At 39.9% G+C, this 25207-nt stretch overlaps 1 protein-coding gene across 14 annotated transcripts in view; it reads right to left on the bottom strand.

Annotated features, from left to right (window-relative positions):
- Positions 1-9045: 9045 nt before the first annotated feature.
- LOC134226873 (macoilin) overlaps positions 9046-25207 on the bottom strand; it is a 43565-nt gene continuing 27403 nt past the window's right edge. For all 14 annotated transcript variants that reach the window (XM_062707931.1, XM_062707941.1, XM_062707929.1 and 11 more), the window contains exons 3-10: positions 18452-18596; positions 18260-18386; positions 18066-18192; positions 17206-17998; positions 12997-13712; positions 10436-10727; positions 10185-10374; positions 9046-10128 (exon numbers count right to left, since the gene is read on the bottom strand). In XM_062707931.1, the coding sequence (XP_062563915.1) occupies positions 9581-10128; positions 10185-10374; positions 10436-10727; positions 12997-13712; positions 17206-17998; positions 18066-18192; positions 18260-18386; positions 18452-18596 (2938 nt within the window). In that variant the 3' untranslated portion in view covers positions 9046-9580. The remainder of the gene's footprint in view (positions 10129-10184; positions 10375-10435; positions 10728-12996; positions 13713-17205; positions 17999-18065; positions 18193-18259; positions 18387-18451; positions 18597-25207) is intronic.

Here is a 25207-nt window from a genome sequence, read left to right as displayed (position 1 = left end):
TGCCCATTTTATGAGCGATATAGTTAATAAATATCCGAATGTCCCATAATTCTGAAAATCATTTGAACCGAGAAAAAAAATGTCATTATTCCAACAACCGTTGTTATCCTTCTCCAGCCCATGGTGTCTGTAGAGCACCTTCTAATCTTCATTGCATTATTTCAACAACAAAAAGCAATATTTGGCACATCTTTATGGTTCCATTAGACTGCAAATATGTCAATTTTGAATACAAATAGTTAAACTATTGAAAACAATCCATTAACTATTGGTTTACAATCAAAAACTTTTGTTTACAATTCCTGATCATAATATCTTGGCTTTGAGTTATAAAGTGGCCTATTTTTCCACACCAAAGAAATGGGTGCTTTAATGAACATTACGCAACTCAAATGGGTTGCTTAATATTCATTATAACACTCATATGGGTGCTATAATGAAAAGCCAATATCAGAACAGTAGGGTAAAATAACCAATAGTGGACCCCCAACCAATAGTGGACCCGCCAGCCATTTTTGCATTCCTACTGCACAATGTCAACATTTTGCTATGAAATTCTATCGGGAGAACCTACCTTACAGTCCTATGATTTGATTACATGCGTTGGAAATGCTATGGAAAGTCAAATTAGATGATTTTTTACAATTCTATAAAAAATAAACACGAGAGTGTCCATTATAGGAATATTTTGAGGGGTCCATAATAGGGAAGAAGAACGTCCCGAAACGGGACATGAAAATCAAATGAAGTGTCGACTATAGGGAAGCAATTTCTTATTATGGACCCCCAGGGGGTCTACTATAGGGCGAATTCAGTCAGACTTTAAAAGGTTAATTTCAACGAATAACGTCGTGTATTTGAGTGTTTTATGTATGTATCGTAAAAAGGAGATGCAGAGCTTGGTATTAGATATCAAGCAGAATGAATATGTTGAAAATTTCTACTCCTTATGACAGGAAGAGCAAAATTCCGCTACTAGGGGATCCACTATTGGGCATTTTACCCTAGTGTACATTTTGCTGAATTAGCTTGGGTAAATGCTCAAATAGTGTATTCTCTTCGTCGCGTAATAAATGACATAGGTCCCCCTGTCGGTCTAAGGCGAAGCCGAAACTGAACAGGCTGAATATCCATAAGGCTCAACTCAAAAAGCTTAAAGTTTCACAAGGCTGAAAAAAATAGAAGACTGAAATGTATCGAAATAAATTCTAATCGTACGGTCAGGATAAACTGATACGGTTGATCAAGGCGACGATGGATCGGGTGATGTGCGTAGTTCGAGTTTCAGGGGCATTCTCGAGTCCCCTCAGAGGGTTACGGCATGCTGTGAGTCCTGTACACCTCCGGTGGTGCAAAGGGCCGACTTGAAAGATCTCCATCCTGAGCGTTGCCCAGCTATCGCTTTAACCTGTTGCCAGGTTAGATTTCGGTCGACTTCTTTTATTTCTTTATTGAGGCTTCGCCGCCAAGAGCCTCTGGGTCTGCCTCTGCTGCGATGTCCCGCTGGGTTCCAGTCTAATGCTTGTTTACAGATTTCGTTTCCGCCCCTACGTAGAGTGTGGCCGACCCAGCCCCACTTTCGATCCCGAATTTCTGTTGCTATCGGCCTCTGGTGACAACGACGATGAAGCTCGTTGTTTGAGATCCAGTTGTGAGGCCACCAGGCCCGAATTATATACCGCAGGCATCTGTTGATGAACACCTGCAGCCGTTGAGTGTTCTCCACTGATACACACCATGTTTCGCTAGCGTATAACAGCACAACGTCGAAGACGAAATACATGATAGGAAGAGGCTCAAGAGAGGACAATGTAAGCCACCCACCACGAGTTTGTATCGGTGGTGACAAAATCGAGCTGGTTGAAGAATTCGTGTACTTGGGCTCACTGGTGACCTCCGATAACGATACCAGCAGAGAAATTCGGAGACGCATCATGGCAGGAAATCGTACGTACTTTGGACTCTGCAAAACGCTCCGATCAAATAGAGTTCGCCGCCGTGCCAAACTGACTATCTACAAAACCCTTATTAGATCGGCAGTCCTCTACGGACACGAGACCTGGACGATGCTCGTGGATGACCAACGCACACTGGGAGTTTTCTAAGGGAAATGCTGCGTACCATCTATGGTGGAGTGCAGATGGCGGATGGTACGTGGAGGAGGCGAATGAATCACGAGTTGCATCAGCTGTTAGGAGAACCGTCCATCGTTCACACCGCGAAAATCGGAAGACTGTGGTGGGCCGAGCACGTAGCCAGAATGTTGGACAGTAATCCGGTGAAAATGGTTCTCGGCAACAATCCGACGGGAACAAGAAGGCGAGCGGGCAAGGTGGATCGATCAGGTGGAGGACGATTTACGGACCCTCCGCAGACTGCGTGGTTGGCGACGTGCAGCCATGTATTGCACACGTCACTCCGGCCTTAATCTGGTAATAAATAAATAAACGGTCAGGATGGCCAGTGAGTCGAGAAATCCGGGCAAAAGTCGAGAATTTCTTGAAATTGTACAAAAAAAATCACCTGGTATTCATTTTATACAATCACTAGTTGACCCGGCAGACGTTGTCCTGCATAGTAGGCGAAAATGCGCGTTGTGAACTACCCATGCGAAACTTTCATACGGTTCTTTATTTTAGTTTTTCTCTATTTTCTCAACTTTTCCCGTGATTGTCACAAAAGAAAATATCATATAAACCCGTCGGAAACGATAACCAACATACTTGCTGAAGGAATGAATAAAATTCATCCAGCCGTTTTCGAGTTATGCGGATACGAACACAGACCAATTCATTTTTATATATAAGATGTATATTTATTCTAGTGTAAACCCTGAAAAACATGGTTTTCGATTTTTAATAGGCCTTTTCACGATCGCTATCATTTCAGGCTATTATTTCACTCCGAAAACGAACTTTTTATAGTATATCGTGGAGAACCTGTGGCAATGACTTTCTGTATCCTGACCCAGAGAATTCTACTCTGCCTCCGGTAGCAACTTCTCTTATAGACAGTTACAGCCTAGCAACGTTGAAGCAAATCAATAATGTGGTCAACGGAAACAACAGACTCTTGGATCTTTGCTTCGTTACCTCACATGACGTAGCTCCATCGATCTGTCGTGCTCCATCTCCGCTGGTGAGATCATCAATACATCACCCTCCTCTAGTCGTCACCCTCGATCCCATGACAGTCTACCACAACTTCAGGTGAGCAGACTCAAGGATGTTAACGATCATTCAGTAATTTGCGTTCGATCATTTAGTAGTTTGTCAATAACACATTCCAGAGACTGAATTTCAAAATATGTTTTATGGTGGACTTCTAGTGCGAAGGTTTTTCTACAACTTTGCCTAATGGTTCGTTATTAGAAATCAACTAATAACGGAGTTAGAGCGCTAATTGCAATAACTCAAACTAAATGATTGGAATTTTGTTATCATTTAGTCTAAGTTACTGAAACTAAAGCTATAACTCCGTTACTAGTGGAATTCAAACAACGAACCATTAGGCATAGTTGTAGAAAAACCTTCGCACTAGAAGTCCACCATAAAACATATTTTGAAATTCAGCTTCTGGAATGTGTTATTGACAAACTACTAAATGATCGAACGCAAATTACTGAATGATTGTTAACATCCTTGAGCTGACTACCGTTCTATCGCTAATCTGCTCTCTACCTTGGACTGGGATAGTATCCTAGAAACTGGGAGAACCGCATCTGTAGAATCTGCTGCCAATACCTTCACAAACGTACTCACATACATTATCGACAGACACGTTCCGAAGAGAGAGTTTCGGAAGAAACAACGGATCCCATGGCTAAACCGAGAGCTTCGCCTATTGAAATCAAAGAAGCGAGCTGCTTTGCGAAAGTACACGAAGCATAAAACAGATTTGCTCAAAGGACGATATACTAGCCTAAACCATCTGTATAAGAGAACAAGTAAACGTTGTTTTTTGCGTTACCAACAAGGTATTCAGCGCAAATTGAAATATAATCCTATGGGCCTACAGTGAGTCCAAAAAGTATTCGTCTAGCTGTGCGTTTTCTAGAAAATGTCAAAAATAGAATCTAGTAAGCTCAAAAAAATAAAACTATCGATTACATTGTTTAGCAAAATAATCAATATGTACATCTTTATTGTTAAAAATCAAGCAGAAGAATAAAACAATAACAAAAACAAAGGTAACAAAACATAACAGTTCATTAAATACGGGCTCAAAAAGTATTCGTCTATTCAGGTTTAGCGCGCTTTTGAAACGAAAACAGGAGTTGTAGAATGGAATTCAATATTTCGTTGGATTCCCCTGTGTATCTATGACGGGCTGTAGTTCTTGTGGCATGGAACTGACCAAATTAGCCGTGACGGGGGACGGAATATTCTTCCATTCTTCTTTCAACACTAATTTCAATTCGTTGTTGTTGGAAATATGACTTTCACGAATTTCACGAAAAGTTTGTCGTCCAGAACCTTCAAATGGAGTTAAATTGGATTCATATCTGAGCTCTGAAGAGGCGTTTTGAGTTGATTGGGGTATTATAGAGTAGCTACAGCTTAGTACTTTGGGCTGTGTGCTCGAGGTAATTTTCCCCCCGTAAGATGTATGTTCCCTGTAAGCCTAATTTCTCAGCAATGGAGTTCAAATTTTCTTTCAAAATGCGGATGAACATTTTGTGATACATAATTCCTTCAATAATGTGAAATTTTTCCACACCGGTTGCGCTCAAGCACCTCAGAGACCATGACGGAGCCCCCACCATGCTTTACTGCTCAAAAGAGATTCTGCGGCTGTATCTCAATATTCCTTGTCAACTTGCACTAATTATGCAGGCGTAGAATAAGTTTTTTTTCAATGGGACTCATCTTTTTACATTTCCTACCCATGGTGCTTATATTTTTCACGCCAAGTTCAAACAAATAAACAAAAACATTATTTGATCTGTCATTGAGTATTGACAGAATGTTGTTTGACATCACTAGAATGTGCTAGTGTAATTACATGCGAATAAAACTATTATATTCGTGTTTCGCTCGATTATTTTCTGAATAGACGAATACTTTTTGAGCAAGCGAAATTGACGAAATTTAGATATTCTCTACATACCAGAAAAAGTAATTGAAATTTCTATTTGTTTTTGAATAATAATCATGTGTTGATAAGTTTTCTACCAAATTTAGATGGACGAAAGTTTTTTGATTTCACTTCTATCACGCCTAAGTTTTACATCTTACTAAAAAATATGCAGCTAGACGAATACTTTTTGGACCCACTGTATGTCAACGAGCAGCGTAATAAATCCGGAATACCATCATCAATAACCTTCGGCATTTTCTTTCCCTTTCGACGAATAACTACCATAATTTGTGATATTCAAGGGAATCTTATTGGGAATTATTGGGCGAAAAGGCACACCCGTTAATAACTAAAGCTTCTCAGGGATGACGGATATCTATCAAAACGTGACGATCCATTTAAAAGTTTGCCTTTTAAACAATAAATGTCCGAGGACCAAAGTGAGAAGAAAAGGGATGATTTCGGATACAATCAGAATAAAAATGTAGAGAATGAAATAAGTTGAAACATAAAAAATATGAAAGGAACACATGCTTTGTTTTGCATTTTCAGTGTATTCTTATCATCTCTGTTACTTTCCATCTCTTGTTTCTTCAAATGTCATTCTATAATTGTATCGTTTTGTGGCGTGTAATAATAGCGCACATGTCGCTTGATTTCTTTGAATCGCTCACTGCCACGCGCACGGTGTCCCGTCGCCGGAAAGCCAATTCTTGGTTACAGTAAAGATAGTAAAATGTAACTCCCACGATTTTTTTTTTCGTAATATTTGTGTGTTTCTGTAGTCCAATGGGAGTGGTGACTCTGTACATATCGCACTCTATTACAAAGGTAAACTTTCAGTTCAAACTTAAAGTAGATTGTATGCTGCTTGCCATTTCTGTTAGCAACTTTTGCCTAACACAACACACATGTCCATTGTTTTCTGCATGTAAATCTACTTTTCCAACAGTCTCATCTTCCGCGCAGACGACGCACATTTTGCGCTGAAGAAGAAACAGTAATAAAACTAATGCAAAACACTCTTACGTTTCAATTGCGATCGTTATCCATTATCTATGAGTCAGTACTTGTAACACACGTACACAAACTTACTCCTCCTGTTAAGTAGATATTATTACAGTAATATCCCGATTTTTTAACCCCCCTGGTGAATTTTGGGGTGATAAAACAGGGTATGTGACAAAATTGGAAAAAAAAATATTTCAAGTTTTTTAATTTGATCGACAAATATGAATCATTTTATGCCTTGGAAAGGCCACATGCCGGAACGGTACCCGTTATTTCTTGTCGAAATTGCTTATAGAATATTTCCCAGGTACTCAGAAGTCGTTCGCAATAAACTACAGGCGGTGAAAGTTATTTCATGAAAATCAATGTTGTTTGTGGTATTATTTTCGGAAATAAAAAGAATGGCAAAATTTTTTGGGGTGACAAAATCGGGTCGAAAACGTGATAAAATCGGGACGTGATAAAATCGGGTCGAAAACGTGATAAAATCGGGGGTAGACAAAATCGGGGGTAGACAAAATCGGGGAGTGACAAAATCGGGTCAACACTGTACTTCATTAGGTGAGATTAACCACTGCACAGGTTCGAATCTCACACGTCAGCTTGATTGCATTCTTATGTTCTTCGCACTATCGTCCGTGGATGATAGTTTCGTATTCGCATTCGTCGATTTAGAGAGAAAATGTTCGAATGAGTTGTCTGTCTGGTTCTCGTTTACTCACATAATGCGGTATAAGTTAGAAATTTCCTTCCAGTCGAGAGAGATAACTTGTATCAGCAGATTCATTAGTTCTTCGTAACTTCAATTAATAATTGATAATTGCTAATCGTCGATTAACGCGAGTAATAGTCCTTTGCTTTAATTATAAAGAAAATAGGAAGATGTTTTCAATTTCACACACATGTTTTGTATTTGCGGTTTTTATAAATAATAATAAGCTATAATTTGTTAAAAAAAACTATAACGTTAATTTGTTAAATTTAAGTAATATGAATATCACAACATTTCTTGTTTTTTTATTCTTACGTTTAAAAGATTTGATTTATTTCATACGTTTACTGTGGTGGAATAACTGAAGGAAATAGATGTAGGTAAATAGATGTTTCTCATTTGGATTTCATTCAAAACAGAATTAATTACCATTTTGACTGTTCACAACGTTGAGGTGAGCAATAATTCAATGTGTATGCAAATATATCAGCAGTTTTTTTTTCATTCACTGGAGATTTTGAACTGCTACAAGATGAGCTGCAACCAGGACATGGAGCTATGCATGATTAGAGACCGATTGAACATCAGCTTCTAAAGGACATCATTTTTTCTATTTGACTCTCAACATATTTATCAAATATGTCTCTGCTATAAAAAAAAGTTGGTACTGGAACAAGTTTGAAGTGTAGCATTGGAAATCCAGCTCAGTTTAGTTAATGGTGAGATGAACCTGGTTTTGAACTTAGTCACTCCCCTTATCTTATTGTTATCAAATTGTTCGGTTATTTGATTAGGGTGGAGTCCGATTCGTCTCAACCTCTGCTCGCTTTGTCCTGATAGAATTGCGAAACTAGTTTTGTTGTTTACATTCAAAATTCTTGTTTTTTAAGTACAAAAACGTTACTGTGAAAATTTATATTTATTTTGTCCCATCGACACTTTTTGAAGCTGACATTGAGACTTGAGAAAATCATGAAATTGCAAAGTTGACAGTTTGAATGATTGTACTAACACCAAAATGCTACCGAATTTTAGAATAGGATTCATTTGTTTAAAGTTGAGATGCAATCTGACATAAGTTCAAATTGAAAACAAAATTACTCAAAATCCATGTTGACAGCAAATGCATGCTATATAAGAAAAAGTAGTTCACTATCCCTGTTTTTACATTACATTACATCCACCACATGGGTATTACCACCCAAAAAGTAGTGTTGGTTGAACACCTTAACAGTTATTAACTGTGGAGTTTGGTCGGTTGATAGTTACCCATTTTTGCAGTAGGTTATCATATAGTTAACAGGAAGAAACTTAATTGTAAGTAGGTACTTCAATTATTTCTCGCTAGAATTGTAAAGCGGCAGTCCAGCCTAACTGAATACTCGTCATTGTGATAGAAGAAGAAGCAATAGAAGTATGTAAATAACTACGCTCTATGAAAAAATAAGAATAAACCCATTTGATTAGCAAGTATTACCTACAGCTGTACAACGTTTCATAGTATACCATTTCGCAGAATGACATTTCATAGAATGACCCAATTGCGGAAACGGTAGTTCCATTAGAAGGAATCTGAAAATTAACGCAACATATTTTTAATGCAAGATCTCTCCATTACCTTAAAATACTTTAGTGGTAGTTTAATCGAACTGTTTCGAAGACATTATTCTAAACAAACTGCATGTAAATTTTTTAAAATAAAATTGGGAATTTAAAAAAAATGTTCCAAATTTTTATTAAATTTGAATGTCATTTGTATTTTGTTTAAGAATGACGATAACAATTTGTTTAATTTTTGGTAATATTTATCTATTACCACCAAGATTGTTTCAGGAACAACCGAGGTTGAAACTAAATTGTTTATGACAAAAAACAAAGATGTCTTGTTTCTAATATTGTATTAATTTTCAAATTCCACCGGAAGTTCCTTCTTTCTTGGAGTAATCCAGTTCAGTTTTCCACACACGATGAAAATAGAGAGAAATAGGTAGAGAAACAGTGCACATATGAAGAAGTTTAGCGTCCACAATCAAATTATTTAGGTACCAATCGTTCAAAAAGTTAACAAAATCAAAAGTTTATTTGATTCCCAACTTCAGAGATTAAAATCTTTCAGTTCAGTTCTTGAAATGGGATACTTTTCAAGGATATTTAATGTCCCACGATGAAAAGAGTACGTTCAGTGCTTGAGGAATTTGGGCGGGTTTCTGCTTGATTTGTTTTTAAATTAAAACTAACATAGATTGTAGAGTTAACTTTTTTTTACTAATTATTTAATCACTGTTATAAAGTGTGCGTTGTAAAGTGCCAAGTTCATTTTGCGAAGAAAACTTATTCTTTTAAAGGATGACTTCAGTTCATTTCAAAAATATAAAATTATGCAAATGAGAGCAAACAATTTGGATGATCTCTTTTAAAACATATGCGAACGGAAAAAAAACTCCGGTCATCAGACATGGGCCGCGACACAACAAGCTAGGATCGAAAAGACTAGGAACGTTATCTTCGAAAGGATCTCTCTGTGTGTGTGTGTTTGAAATTCTCGCGAGATCTTTAAAGATAAATACAAAACCATTTGCCAGTTGATCAGACGAAAGGATTACCTGGCGGTTGCTGTTGCATCTGCTGCGTCGCTTGCTGATGAAGTAGGGCTTGAGCCGGAACGATGAAATGATTGGCATCGCTAGAGCTGCTGATTAGATCAAGACTGGGGAAAGATGTGCTGCTGCTAATGTTGCTGATTGGAAGGAATTGTTGTTGCAATTCCATCGGTGCAGGTCAAGCTTCGGTCCCGCCGACCATCGAAGAGGAGCAGTTTTTGGGCGTATAGACTGACGCGTTTGGGTCAAGACTGGAGGGACAGTTGTTTGAGTTTTGCATTTGTACTATTTGGCCATTGGAACCGGCGGCGACGGCAGCAGCTACAGTCACCACTCCTGCCGCAGTCTGCTGCTGGTGTACCTGTGTGTGCGGTATCATTCCTGCGCCTCCGGCAACCACGTTAGTTGCGGCTCCCACAACACCGGTCATAGCTGCCGTCGGTGTCGTGATCGTTGAGGTCAGCACGCCAAGCTGACTCAATTGACTGATCAACGGTGGTGAGTTCATTACAATGTGCGACATTGGACTGGGCTGTCCGTTTAGTACGGACTGTGAAAGTAATTGTGGCGTATCGGCGAGTCGCAAACCGCCACCACCTCCCGAAGAGGGTCCGCCGGGTACGGACATGCAAAGTGATTCTCCAGCTACGCCAGGCATTACTGCTACAAGTTGCACGATTTTCGCCTTTAGGTCCATAATTTCTTTCTCCTTAGCGCGAACAGAACCTACAACGGTAATAGAGTTATAAAAAGCCCTTCATTTAAAGCGACATTATTCTTACAGGTCACTATTTCCAGTTGCCGCCGAGCATCGCCAAGGGCCGAGAATAAGTCCAGCTTAACTCTCGTTTCGGCTGACAAGTTCTTTTCCAGAGTAGTGTTCTGATCCTGCATCGCTTTAAGAGCTGACATGAGCACCTCTGAGCTTTGCTGAGATTCCCGGTTTCGAAGCTGTACTTCTATTTTGCGCATCTAAAAATCAAAATAATAAGATAACCATCATATGTTATCATATTCTTATAAGTCTCCTTACCTCTTGCTCAAAGTTTCGATTCTGCGCTTCGGCGTTGTGCTTTGCATCCTCCGAGTTTATCAACTCTCTCCGCAGTTTTTGTATTTCCATTTCTAGCTGTTGGCGTTTAAGCTTGCACGACTCACCACACTCAGCCCGGGCAGCCTTCTCTTCTGCTTGTTTCCGATGCTTGCGTTCGTTTTGGAGTTGAGACTCCAACGACTGCCGGACGCGTCGCTCTTCTCCTAACCGACGTTCGACCGTTTGCATACTCTGCCGTTCCTGTTGTCGCTGGGTCGTCAGGTCCTGAAATCTGGAACGAAACCAAAACAAATAATCAATTTTTCCTGTCTAGTAAGCATGTCATTGGTTAATTTGGATAAGATAGTATGGATTATTGTATGTTCTAGAACAGCGGTTCTCAACCTTTTTCTAAAGAGGTACCCCATCGAAGTTCTGCATTAATTTAGGTACCCCCTCTTCAAAGTAGGCTTCCAAGCCTTTTGATACAAATAATTCCGAGCCTTTTGGAAGGAGGCTTGCCAGCCTTTTGAAAGGAGCTTCTGAATCTCTTGAAAGTAGGCTTCCGCACCTCTTGATAAGAGGCTTCTGAGCTTCTTGTAGAGAGGATTTCAAGCATTTTGAATGACAGCTTTCGAGTCACTTTAAATGAGGCTTCCTTTGCATCTTAAAAGGACGCTTCTGTGCCTTTTGAAAGTATGCTTCCAAGCCTCTTGAAAAAAGAATTCCGAGCTGTAGAGTATAATAATAATGAGGAAACAAATTAAAATCATTGTGTGTATTATACTTAAAACTCTTCAATTTTCCGAGAGCGTGTAGGGCTTTTGACAGTTGGATCCTTGTAATCGTCAGTCTGATGAAAGAAGTGAAGAAAAGAGGAATGCATTTTGGTCGCGCTCACCGTATTAATTCCGCAGGAGATTCCGGGATGGCATCTAAAGCGGAATTCACAACACGAGCATCTTGAAATCAGGCTTCCGAACTACTTGAAAGTAGGTTTTCGAGCCACTTGAAAAAGGGCTTCCGAGCATCTTGAAAGGAGGCTTACGAGCCTCTTGAAAAGAGCTTTCCGAGTCTCTTGAAAAAAGGATTACGACCCTCTTGAAAGGAGGCTTCCGTACCTCTTAAAAGTAGGCTTACGAGCCTTTTGAAAAGAACCTTAAGCCTCTTGAAATAAGCCTTCTGAGATTTTTGAAAGAAGGCTTCCGAGCCTCTCGAAAGGAAGCTTCCAAGCCTCTTGAAAGGAAGCTTCCAAGTCTCTTGAAAGGAGGCTTCTAAGCCTCTTGAAAGAAGGCTTCCAAGCCTCTTGAAAGGAGGCTTCCAAGCCTCTTGAAAGGAGGCTTCCAAGCCTCTTGAAATGAGGCTTCCAAGTCTCTTGAAAGGAAGTTTCCAAGCCTCTAAAAGGAGGCTTCCAGGCCTCTTGAAAGGAAGCTTCCAAACCTCTTGGAAGGAGGTTTCCAAGCCTCTTAAAAGGATGCTTCCAAGCCTTTTGAAAGTAGGCTTCCAAACCTCTTGAAAGGAGACTTCCAAGCCTCTTGAAATGAGGCTTCTAAGTATTTTGAAAGGAGGCTTCCAAGCCTCTTGAAAGGAGACTTCCAAGCCTCTTGAAAGGAGGCTTTCAAGCATCTTGAAAGGAGGCTTTCAAGCATCTTGAAAGGAGGATTCCAAGCCTCTTGAAAGGAGGATTCCAAGCCTCTTGAAAGGAGGATTCCAAGCCTCTTGAAAGGAGGATTCCAAGCCTCTTGAAAGGAGGATTCCAAGCCTCTTGAAAGGAGGATTCCAAGCCTCTTGAAAGGAGGATTCCAAGCCTCTTGAAAGGAGGATTCCTTGCGTGCAAAGGCGTACGATTGCCAATCCGGAGATGCCAAGTTTTCGGATGGGAAATATACCTTTTATACGAAGGCTTCCGAACCTTTGGATTCAGGATTTTAGTTGAAAAGCATACACTCAACATATTTTTCAACATTTCATTTAGATCAGGAAGATTGCATAGGAGATTTTTGAAATTTGCGCGTTAGACATTTTGTCCGTTTTGTCTTTTGTTCCGCAGCTCTTAATACACTGTGCTGGTTGAAGATTTGGCTTTGTTTTATTGTCAGATTTTCTGGATATGATACACTGCGCGGCGTTTGTAGTGTTCCCAAATGGGTACTTGCACAAAACTTCACGCGGCGAATGACTGTCGAAAGGTACGGCCGCGCCAAACGATACACCGCAATGCTATTCATCCATAAGAATCAAGTAAACGGGGTGCAGAAAGCGCGGCGGTACCTTTCATGAAGGGTTCGCTGCGTGCAATTTTGAGAAAATCTGGCAATACTAATCACCATGCATATTATGCACAAGACAAAATTATGATATAATAAATACACAATTATCAAAACTTTATCAATAAGTTTCGAATTGGAATTGTAATACGTCCGCCATTACACATTTTTGTCCGAGGTACCCCCTAGGGCCAGCGAAGGTACCCTCAGGGGTACATGTACCCCAGGTTGAGAACCGCTGTTCTAGAAAATACCTAGTTTTTATGTTTATAATTGTGTATAAAATCCACTTACTTATTCTGCAACTCTTCGTGCTCCTTCTGTTTGGCCTGCAAACAGGACTTTAGGTTCCCGGTGTTCGAGTCGTACTTTTGACGCATTTCGTACTCGCCTTGCTTCAGACTGTTGATCTCCGAGCGAAGCTTCTTGGCATCAGTCTCCAGTCGGCTGCAAGTGTCGCAAACTTTCGGAACCACTGGCGGTGGCACTGGTTGTTGGACCTGTGACGGAACCGGTGCTGTGGCATTGGAACTGACCACCGTAGAACCGGTGGTCGTACTGTTGCCGCCATTTTGAGTATTGTTCGAGACTGTGCTGTTGCCGCCCGGTGCGGCATGATGTTCCTGCTGCTGCTGGTCGTGGTTGTGATGATTATGGTGTAGATGATTGTCTTTGGAAGTCATTGATGTCGTAGTGGAGTTTGTTGTCGTCGTTGCCGTTGGCACCGTCGTTGCAGCCGCTGTAGTCGTCAGGGTGGTTATTGAAGAAGCCAATGCAAGAGTAGCTGCGAGGCGTACCGCTGCCAAATGATTGGCGTTTTCTTTTTGTTTAACGCGATTCTTGCGACCGGCACGATTTGTTTTTGGTTCCGCCGGTGGATCATTCTCTATGTGATTGTGTTGCTGAACTTGCGATTGCAAATGCAGTTCCATCTCGCAGTTCATCACGTGGCCGTTTTGCTGACCCTTACCTCGGCTTCCCCCTCCACTGTCATGGTTATGCTCAGTGGCCTACAAAGAAAAAAACCCTGATTAATCCACCTAGCGGTAATGGTGCCTTTCTCGTGCATTATAAAAATAGTATTTTGGCCATTACTCTTGAGCCCATAGTCCGATCTGCCCAATTTTCAATAGGAAACAATGGTAGAGTATCTTGCGTCGAATGCAATTTGTTGCGAGTAAATCGGTTAAGGATATGTGCCTGAAAAATGAGTGACATTTTTTTACTCAATTTTTCTATAAAAACCCAGATTAATCCACCTAGCGGTGATGGTGCCTTTCTCGACCTTCGTAAAATGTGTGTGCTTGAAAAAAGATGAGCTAGTGGCTAGGAGTAAAAAAGACAAATTTCTTTGTCCGTTCTATGAAAATCAGATTATTTATGGCAAAGATATTGTAGATCCAGTTGAAAACCGAAAACCATATTTTGTCCCATTTCCGGATGTCGCAACTGCATCGCGAGTGGTGCCCGACTTATGGCACAGTTGCGCACTACTCGCGATGCAGTTGCAACATCCGGAAATGCGAGAAAATGCGATTTCGCGGGACCTCGGTTCGGTTTTCAGCTTGATCTACAATATGTTAATAAGAATTTCGACATTTTTGTTTCCTTTTCCAATCTTTTTGACGTACATAACCCTGTTTTATTTCACCCAGTCATATATTTTTAGGATATCACTTTTGGATGTTAGTTGAACTGAAGCTCCGACTACACAAAAAGAAAACGAAAATGTCATTCCCATCACGCGAGCGGAGGGCAATATTTGTAATGATATAAATCTCATGACCGTCTTTCTGCCAAACTCCCGTATGAAGTGGGAGAGACAGACACATCATTTCAGTTCGTCGAGCTGAATCGATTGGTATATAACACTATGGGTCTCCAGGCCTTCTGTAAAAGTTTGGTTTTTGGAGCGAACATACAGCCTTTTCGTATAAAAAGGCTAAAATGGTGTTTCGGCCATAACTTCCGATCCCATAGTCCAGTGGTGCTCAGCATTTTGTGTGTTTTTTGCCTTAATTTGCTTATCACACAATGAAAATGAGCTTTCATCTTACAAGTTAGTACTTGGACGAAAGCTTTCAAATATATCTATCAGCAGAGGATATTAAAACGAATATTGGTGGTAAAATCATTCCGTACGACTTGATCAAAGTAAAATTACCCTGCGGCCCGCGGGCCGCACTTTTGTTTTGCTTTGATCGTTTCGTACGGAGTGAATTTAACACCAACATCCGTTTTATTACCCTCAGCAGATAGATATATTTGAAAGCTTTCGACCAAGTGCTAATTTGTATGGGTTAAGCTCATTTTTATGGTGTGAGAAGTAAATTAAGGGAAAAAACGCCCAAAGTGCTGAGCACCACTGCCATAGTCCGATCTAGACAATTTTCAATAGGAAACAATGGGACAGGATTCTGCGTCGAATGCAACTTGTTGCGTGTGAATCGATTAAGGTTAGGTGGCCGAAAAATAGGTGACATTTTTTGTGATTTTTATGAAAAAAGGTATTTTGGTCATAACTTCAGATCCCATAGTCCGACCTGTCCAATTTTCAATAGGAAACAATGGGAAAGGATTTTGCGTCGAATGCAATTTGTTGCGAGCAAATCGGTTGAGAATAAGTGCCTGAAAAATGAGTGACATTTCTTACGCAATATTTTCGTATGAATTTGTATTTTGGCCATAACTCTCGATCCCATAGTCCGATCTGGCCAATTTCAAATAGGAAATAATGGGACAGGATTCTGCGTCGAATGCAACTTGTTGCGAGCAAATCAGTTGAGGATAAGTGTCCGAAAATGAGTGACATTTTTTACGCGATTTTTTTGTATGAATTTGTATTTTGGCCATAACTTTTGATCCCATAGTCCGATCTGGCCAATTTCAAATAGGAAACAATGGGACAGGATTCTGCGTCGAATGCAATTTGTTGCAAGCAAATCGGTTGAGGATAAGTGCCCGAAAAATGAGTGACATTTTTTACGCGATTTTTTCGTATGATTTTGTATTTTGGCCATAACTTTCGATCCCATAGTCCGATCTGGCCAATTTCAAATAGGAAACAATGGGACAGGATTCTGCGTCGAATGCAACTTATTGCGAGCAAATCGGTTGAGGATAAGTGCCCGAAAAATGAGTGACATTTTTTACGCGATTTTTTCGTAGGATTTTGTATTTTGTCCATAACTTTCGATCCCATAGTCCGATCTGGCCGATTTCAAATAGGAAACAATGGGACAGGATTCTGCGTCGAATGCAACTTGTTGCGAGCAAATCGGTTGAGGATAAGTGCCCGAAAAATGAGTGACATTTTTTACGCGATTTTTTCGTATGATTTTGTATTTTGGCCATAACTTTCGATCCCATAGTCCGATCTGGCCAATTTCAAATAGGAATCAATGGGACAGGATTCTGCGTCGAATGCAACTTGTTGTGAGCAAATCGGTTGAGGATATGTGTCCGAAAAATGAGTGACATTTTTTACGCGATTTTTTCAAATGAATTTGTATTTTGGCCAGAACTCTCGATCCCATAGTTTGATCTGGCCAATTTCAAATAGGAAACAATGGGACAGGATTCTGCGTCGAATGCAACTTGTTGCGAGCAAATCGGTTGAGGATAAGTGCCCGAAAAATGAGTGACATTTTGTTGAGTAGTTTTGCACACACACACACACATACACACACACATACACACACACACACACACACACACACAGACATCACCTCGATTCGTCGAACTGAGTCGATTGGTATATAACACTATGGGTCTCCGGGCCTTCTATAAAAAGTTTGTTTTTGGAGCGATCATATAGCCTTTACCGTATACTTAGTATACGAGAAAGGCAAAAATGGTATTTTGGCCATAACTTCCGATCCCATAGTCCGATCTGACCAATTTTCAATAGGAAACAATGGTAGAGTATCCTGCGTCGAATGCAACTTGTTGCGATTAAATCGGTTAAGGATAAGTGCATGAAAAATGAGTGACATTTTTTTCTGTAATAAAAGTGGTATTTTGGCCATAACTTCCGAGCCCATAGTCCGATCTGACCAATTTTCAATAGGAAACAATGGCAGAGTGTCCTGCGTCGAATGCAACTTGTTGCGAGTAAATCGGTTAAGGATAAGTACCTAAAAAATGAGTGACATTTTTTTTGGGTGGGTGCGCACAGACGCACACACACACACACACACACACACACACACACACACACACACACACACACACACACACACACACACACACACACACACACACAGACATCACCTCAATTCGTCGAGCTGAGTCGATCGGTATATAACACTATGGGTCTCCGGGCCTTCTATAAAAAGTTTGTTTTTGGAGCGATCATATAGCCTTTACCGTATACTTAGTATACGAGAAAGGCAAAAAATGGTCAACAACTGCTGCATTGAAAAAATATCAAAATATTTGAGTGTAAAATATAACATGCGATAAAATAATTTGTGCTTTTATTGTAATAATTATTTCAGTTACCTGCGTAGACTTATTTGAACTTCCATTTCCACTGTTTACATATTGAAAACTAGCTGAAGAGAGACTATCAAAGTGAGACTTTGGACCCATCGAGTCACAGTCTTTTTTCTCCTTTGGAGACATGGCAGCACCATTCGTATGAGAACTATCGTTCGATCGTGAGCTTTCCTTAGCACTGTTATGACTGCCCGTACTGCTCAGATGTTGATGTTGTTGGTGATATGAATAACTGTTGGCTTTCCCGCTCGGAGTCCCGGAACCGTCCTTGTCCAAACTCTTCCGATGAAGGTGTTTTGAATGGCCTACCCCACCATTCATCGTACTGTTATTTCCACTAGTGCTAGTCGTCGTCGATCCTGCCATGGCACCTCCTCCACCCCCGGCATGACCATTCACGTGACTCGTGGAAGTCACATTGCTCTGTGATTTGTTATGACTTTGAGCGTTCTTACTACTATGTTGGTGATGGTGATGTCCTCCGCCACCACCACTGCTGTTGCTGCTATTACTACTAGTACTGTTGGAGCTACTGCTTTGCAGTTGAACTACCGCAGCTGCCACCGAAAGCTCCTTCTGCTGAGCAGAAGGCGACAGTTGAAGATCTTGCTGTTGCGGATCGACGGACGCATTTGTTTCACCATTCACGGTGGACTCGTCTTTCGGCAGGGCTTCTAGCAGCAACTGCATGTAGAAGTCATTGTCCTTGGCTACCTCACGCTGTTTGCGCTGCCTTATTCGATAGCCTACGTAGCTCTTGAAGCCAAACCCAAGTGTTACCACCGGGTAGCCAATGCTGTAACGGATACAAGCTCAGTGTTAGTCAGCTGTATGTGAATGAGTAATGCCAAGAAAATACTTACCAGTGTGCTGCGAATGGCCGGCAGAGATCGAGATGCGGAATGTTTCGGCTATCCTTCCACCGGATGGCGGCCTCAAGGTAGACGAACAATATCCACAGAATGATGGTTGGCAGACAGACCCCTTTGTCTGTACCCCAAATTGAAATAAATTAGATTACGATTGAAGAACGAGCAGGAAATCATTTCCATATTACCTGTATGCCACACATACTGCACCCATACGTAGGTGCTGGCAGCGAAAAATAACCACTGCACCGGGATGAAGAACAAACACACTAAGTCCGAAGTGATAGCGATGCATACGAACAGTACTGAAAAGGCCTGAAAGGGATGGAAATGAGGCTTGACATCATAACTTATATTGGAGTTTGGCATTGTTGTCTTACCAGTCCTTTGTATTTGAACGAGTCATATACTGAGCGGAGCAGTAGCCAAAATGGCCACAAAAATTCAAACCGGAACTCGAGTAAGAAGTCAGCCGTAATTACGAACGCCCATAGTAAAAGGAATTTCACGTATAGCAGCGTGTTGCTGGAAGTAAGAAAATAATATAGAAAGAGTAAGAACGTTTGTAAATATATAAGTAAGCTAAAAAAGTAAACATGAGACTGAAATATGATTATACGCAGGACACGCACAAATTAAAAGATTGTACACAGGAGCTTCAATGATCTCTACATTGTCAATAAACAGAGGCGTCGCGTGATCAATTCTTCAACCTGTGCACTATTTTAATATTTCGAGGAAAACACATAAAAGGGACCTGAAATGATAAACGTGTCATTTTCCAGCGCGTTTCTCAATATGTCTGCTCATTTTGTTACATCTAACTGGTGCTTAGCTACTCTTATTTTCTGAATTAACTCAAACTTAACTACGCTTAAAAGTGATAGGGGGAATGACGGCTTTGGCAGGTGTTGTTCTATTATTGTCAGGGGGGTTTTTTATGACTGATTATGCTCAAATTTGGCCTTAGCATTCTTGGTATATCAAAGAATATTGTGGCCAAATTTCATAAAATTTGGTCGACAAAAACCCCCCGGACAATAATAAAACAAAACCTGCCAAAGCCGTCTTTTCCCCTATTTCGTAAAATAATAAATTACTATCATCAGAATCGTTTCTAATGAGACAAATTAAAAATATATCTATTCGGAAATTATTGAGCTGGCACTTTCAATTCTAATTTGAGTTATTCGAAGTTTTAAATAGAGAAAAGGAAATTGGAATACATATCAATCATGCAAAGATACTAATCATAATTTGTAATTAGCATGTCATATCAAAAAAATAAAGTCTGTAAAATAAAGAGAACAATGAAATTCATAGCCTTAAATCTTCTCAATTAATAATTATTCTATTTACAATATATCTTTGATCAATATTCTGGACAGGACAGATGTCGAACAATTTTCCGTCCATCAGCATGGACATTTGCTCATAAAAATTTACATAAATTTGTGTGGACCATTGACATTTGACGTACCTCCCTCCCTAACTAAATATATTGGATTTCTTGAAAAAACCTTCAGAAATAAATTTCTTTGGAAATGTTGACCCGTTTCATATTCGCTAATTCTGCGACAATAAAGATTTTCATCAGAAGATGAAATGTCTGATTACATTATGTTAATATTGTCGGATACTTCAATGTCGAATATAATTATCGTATTTGTAAACAGGCGTAATTACAAACGCTTATTAGCAGATGACAATTTGTTTAAATTGTCGCGCTAGTATTATCCGACAGTACATTGTCGCCAGGATTAGTGGATATGTAAACGGGCCATCCAATTTAAGGTTCCCCCAAACACACGCGATGCGACAGTCGCGACGCGATTCAATCGCTTGGCGACAGCGATTTTGTCGCCGTTGGTATGGAAGCGTTAATCAAACATTGCCTGCAGCGACCCAACGATCGAATCGCGGCGACTAGTTGTCGCCGTCGCGGCGACTAGTTGTCGCCGTCGCGGCGATGAAATCGCTTAGGTCTGGGGAAGCCTTTAATATCAAATGCGCTTTTGCTTCGTGGTGCTTATACAAAGCGGAACTTTCGTCATGGAACGCTTTGAGGGAGCAGAAATGCGCGCGCTTTACTCTTCTCTTTCGATTTTGTTCCGATCGCGCTCTCTTCACCGAATCGCGCATGCGCTGTTTGAAGTAGTTCTCGATAGACATCAAACCCATCAAACCCATCAAACCGTGCACTGCCAGCGAAAAACGCTTTGACTACCTATACATCGCTGATTGCGGTTAGAGCAGATGATCCACACATACAAAATAATGCGTGTATTATACATGACAAAGCGTTCTAAGCTGAAAGTTCCGTGTTGATACAACATGTGGTGTCGGTGGGTTCGGTATCGTAGAGAAAAATATAACGCGTCCCCATCGCAGCATTTGGTTGCCTCACATCACATGCCGCCTATAAAAAAATACATTTTTTCCGTTTATGTATCTAGTAGTCAAATTTGCATGAAATATCTGTCAAGTGCACATAATTCAAATATATGCTTGGATTAGAAAGACAAGAAATCTATCCAGAGTTTAAATGTTGGGGATAAAATTGCCACATGTGCAGTGCACAGGTTGCACATGCGGACGCGACGCCTCTGTCAATAAATCATGTAAAGGCCCCAACAGTCCACATGCGGCACTTGTACTACCTAAAAAATGACACAATTGCAAATTTTTACCAAAAATTTTATGAAGTGTAAAATATTTACGTTACAAATAGATCGTAATTATACATTTTCTTCAACCACCGCCCATGGCCATCACAGATGTTACTTAGACCGGTCCCGGGAAGACTTCGTCTCAAGTCAATTCAGAAAACTGCTTTTCCGCGTGCGGTTATCATCAGCATCCGCAGCGCTCAATAGAATTTGTTTAAAAATCTTAGTAAAGCACGTTTGTCGGCAGCACAATTCTGCTGTCACCGACGACAGCAATTCAATGGTTTTCCGCTTATTTGCTACAGGCACCATCTTCGTGAACAATTTTCTGCAGTAACTACCTGTCGACGGCCGCCACTGGCAAAAAATCCTCTCAATGCCCTTTTCAAGTCACTAACAGCAGCAAAACGAAAATAATTATTTTGTGAGAAAATTTCACTTGCGCGACAATTTCCAATACGGCAAACAAAACCTTCTTCTGCATAAAATGATGGTCCTGAAAAGGATCGAATGAGTGCGCCTTTGCCAATTACGCGAGAGAATACCACTGATGTCGATGCTGGGACCGCTCTTCGAAGAATCTCGAGCTAAGTGGCTCGCGCGTGCTGTTTTAGATGCTGGGACAGCGTCTCGAACAAATAAGCTCGGGCGATGCTTTCTTGTATCTAATAAAGTAAGCTCATTGGCTCCACCCTTTTGTTATCAGTGATCGTTGCTACGGACGCCGGCTGGTACACGCCCCATGAAATCTCGACCGTAAATGACGCGTTGCTACTGCCACTCGACCGAAGCGAAAATTTTTCGCCTTCTAGATGGTCCACGCTCCAGCGAAGCGATCCGCTCGCCGTAAAATCTCGAACGAAACTTTACTTCAATCTGATGTTCGTGTTAGGGATGCACGAACGGGATTGATGGGTTCTGAAATGTATACCGGGCGTTCAATAGTTTGACGTTCTCAATTAATAGTTTTAATACAATTTGCAAATATGTAGGTTAAAAAGTTGAATGGATCGTGCTGTGATAGGAAGTGCATATGAAGAATTGTATGTCGCAGAGATGCATCCTGAACAGAACAAGAGCGTGCCTTGATGTTCTTAGTTTTGAACTATGAACACAGTTCAGTGAGCACTGGGTTGGTACGCAAGCAAAACGATCATGGTAACTAAGATTCCTTAGATTTGGGACAATGCAAACACATACGAGCATGCTTGATTTCTATCCGTTAGATGCCCATGTGTTCCGTTACTAGCCGAAAAATGTGTAGCATGCCGTCGCTTCAATTTGTTTTCCTAGGATACAAGTTGCTAAGCTAGGTCAGTGCTTTTGAACAGTGTGCAGTGTTCAGAACGTTTTGAACACAAACACGCGTTCTCGTGTTCAGATGCAAAATTTCTAGTTTATATTCAAATGTTGTATTTTATTTCTAAAAACCAGACATCTATCAATCTACTCAATTGAACGGTATCTTTTAATTTTAATTCAAGTTATTTCGTACAATGAGACGAGTTTTAATATTGTTAACTTAATATGTTAACAAGAACATTGAAATATATTAAGAATGGTTAGACGACTAATACACATTTGTAATCAACATGTTATACATATCAGAAACATGGGGTCTGTACAATGAAGTTTATAATCTGAACGTTCCTCAATTATTATTATTATTATTATTATTTCATAATTTTCTTTCGGAAGGGCTGTTCTTTCTTGATCATTTTTTCTTTAGTTTTCGCGAAAATTTGTGGTAAGCAATTTCAATAAATTGTGTTTTGACGAGGGTAATTCAAACAAAAAAGAAACGATTCCAAGCATGAAAGATATGGAGATGTTGTAAGTATATGGTATAATTTTATCGTCATAAGTTTTCGCTTGTTTTCATCGCTTTTGTTTCTTTTCTTTTTCTCGTTACAGAGAGCGAGTAATGGCGCTTAAACCTAGGTCTATATGTACACTGATGTACATAAGTATTCGTCATGTTTTCATAGTAATCTACCTGAATTTTTGCGAATACTTTTGCCCATCAGTGTATAAGCCAGGGCACTAGACTAAAAACTGTGCCCCATCCCAAGACGTTGAGGACCCCTAGGAGTGTACATTAATCTTCTTAGCAAAGTCACTCCCAACGATTTCGTCAATCATTTTTCCCCCTGAATGTGAAACGGTTGGTACGGCTGTCCTCGTTTCTTCCTTTCGTAGATTCAAATCTCTTCGTTGATCATGTTATTTATTACTAAATAATATGATTGCCGGGATGTTTTGAATTTTCTCCCAAATTCAAGCCTGTACGGTGGGCCTGGCCGTTTTAATACATGTGTCATATTTAAGATATGCTGCAAATATTAATGCAGACAAGAAAATGCTCGGGAATACAACCGACATTTCCAGGATGCTTTTCAATACTGGCTGTGCATGTGCTAAGACAATACAAGACAAGACAAGACAAATGTTGTATTTTATTTCAAACTTTTCGAGTTTTTGTTATACCACTGTGCTTATTTTGAAGTAAAAGTGCTGAAGCCGTTTTGCTGATACATGAAATAAACAGCGACCAGCATGCAACTCTTTGTTCCCGAGCTCTCGGGCAATCAAACAAGCTCAAGTTCAATAAATTACAACTGAGCAAACACAATTTTAACCTGGAAACATGGATTCGCAAGATTTGGAGTCAGAAGGAAAGCAACAAGCATCTACAACTACAAAGTTTCAGGCGTGACATCATTTAGGTTCTACCAACGTCTCGCGACGCATTTGTAATCTGGACAAAACGAAACGTCACAAAGGCAAATTTTACCAACGATCGGTATCAAGCTGATCTGCGCCTAACAAGAGCCGTACACGTCAACCAGGAGTTAATATTTGGCATAAGTACGGAAACGTACGGATCGTAGAATAGGGCATATACCGCTGCCTCATCAACCGTTGCTGATACTTGTCTGAAGAAATTTTCCGGATTGCTATTATGGTGAGGTCAAACCTTTTGTTCTTTTTTCAAAACATTTTGAAATACTTATTATATCATACACATTCGTTGCATCTATTATATAATAAGGTGACTTATATACTTGGTATGTGTATATTTGCCATTATATCATCTCCTTCCTTTGTGAGAGCTGTTTCGGTTCCGCGCGCTTTCTTAAGCATATGATAGGACAATAATTGTCATTGTAATTATACTATATACACTGAAAATAATCGAAACGCTCGATTCAAGAATCCTTGCACTTGAATGTCACTGTAGGTCCACTATTGGATTCCAAAAGTATATCTCTCCAAATTGAACTTTTTCACCCCTTGAGTTCAAAGCTAAAACACTTGAGAACTCAACTTTGAGTCACTCTCCGACATCAAGTGTGTTGGTTATTTTATCAAAGTGGAATGCACTTGGTTATGACCCTACTGGTCAGAAACAGTGACTTCAAAGTGTAAAACACTTTCTATTCGATAGTTTTGTTTTTGGTAGCGAAGTGAATTACGAAACAGTCTATCGAAGTAAAATTCGTAGAATTTGAAGTGCTTTACACTTTAATAAACTGTGTTCGGCTATGAAAAAAAATGAGTATATGTGTTACGGCAGTTGCAAGAGCATGGAAGGCGCTTCACATTTTCAGTGATTAAAAAAACAGGATTATTCTATCAGAAAGTAAGGAGAATTAAACACTTTTAATCCATATGGAATTGTTATGTATATTTATCAATATTTTCCAATAGTTTTCTTCATTTGCAGGAATTGAATATCTTATAAAAAAAAAAGATTCTAAGAGTCAATATTGGCAGCAGCATAAGCTTGGCATAAACGTAAGTACAACTTACTTAAATAGGTGATCATCATAAATTACATACATTTTCTATCTCTTTACAGAGCCCAAGAGCCCGGCGGAATTTTCATCTCAAACTTGAGAAATGTTTGAGCTCTACCATGTTCTCAATGCGGTGCTACAATCAACTCAGGTGAAACAACGCAGTTAAATCTAAAATATAAAATATTTCGGGCGAGATCGGGATGGCTTATTGTTTAGTGAGCAATGAAATTCAAAGAAGTTGTCAACCATGATTTTTTTATTATTTAGAACTATGAATTCAAATTAGAATACATTGCAATCCAACAAAAATAACATTCGTTTTCAATGCTTTTTCGGTTGCAAATCAAAAAAAATTCTTCTTGATTCCAACAGAAACAACATTCGTATTAAATTCTTTTTCTGTTGCAAATCAAAAATAATTCTTCTTGATTTCAATACAATGCCATTTAGAATACAATGTGGAGAACATTTATTCTCAAGTATAAAACACTTGTGGCGAAAGTGTTTTGCTGTTCAAACTAATATGTGGTATGATGAGTTACTGAAAGTGTTTTGCACTTGACTTCCACATGTCTGACCAGTAGGGCGAATCAAAGTGCAAAACACTTTATAGTAGCGTGTCTATTTTTTTGAGTGTATAATAGCCCTGTTTGTCTGTCCGGTG

This window comes from Armigeres subalbatus, chromosome 3 (genome assembly GCF_024139115.2).
Source record: "Armigeres subalbatus isolate Guangzhou_Male chromosome 3, GZ_Asu_2, whole genome shotgun sequence".
NCBI lineage: Eukaryota > Metazoa > Arthropoda > Insecta > Diptera > Culicidae > Armigeres > Armigeres subalbatus.
Note: the sequence above shows the minus strand (reverse complement) of the source record. Positions and strands in the feature narration are given on the sequence as shown.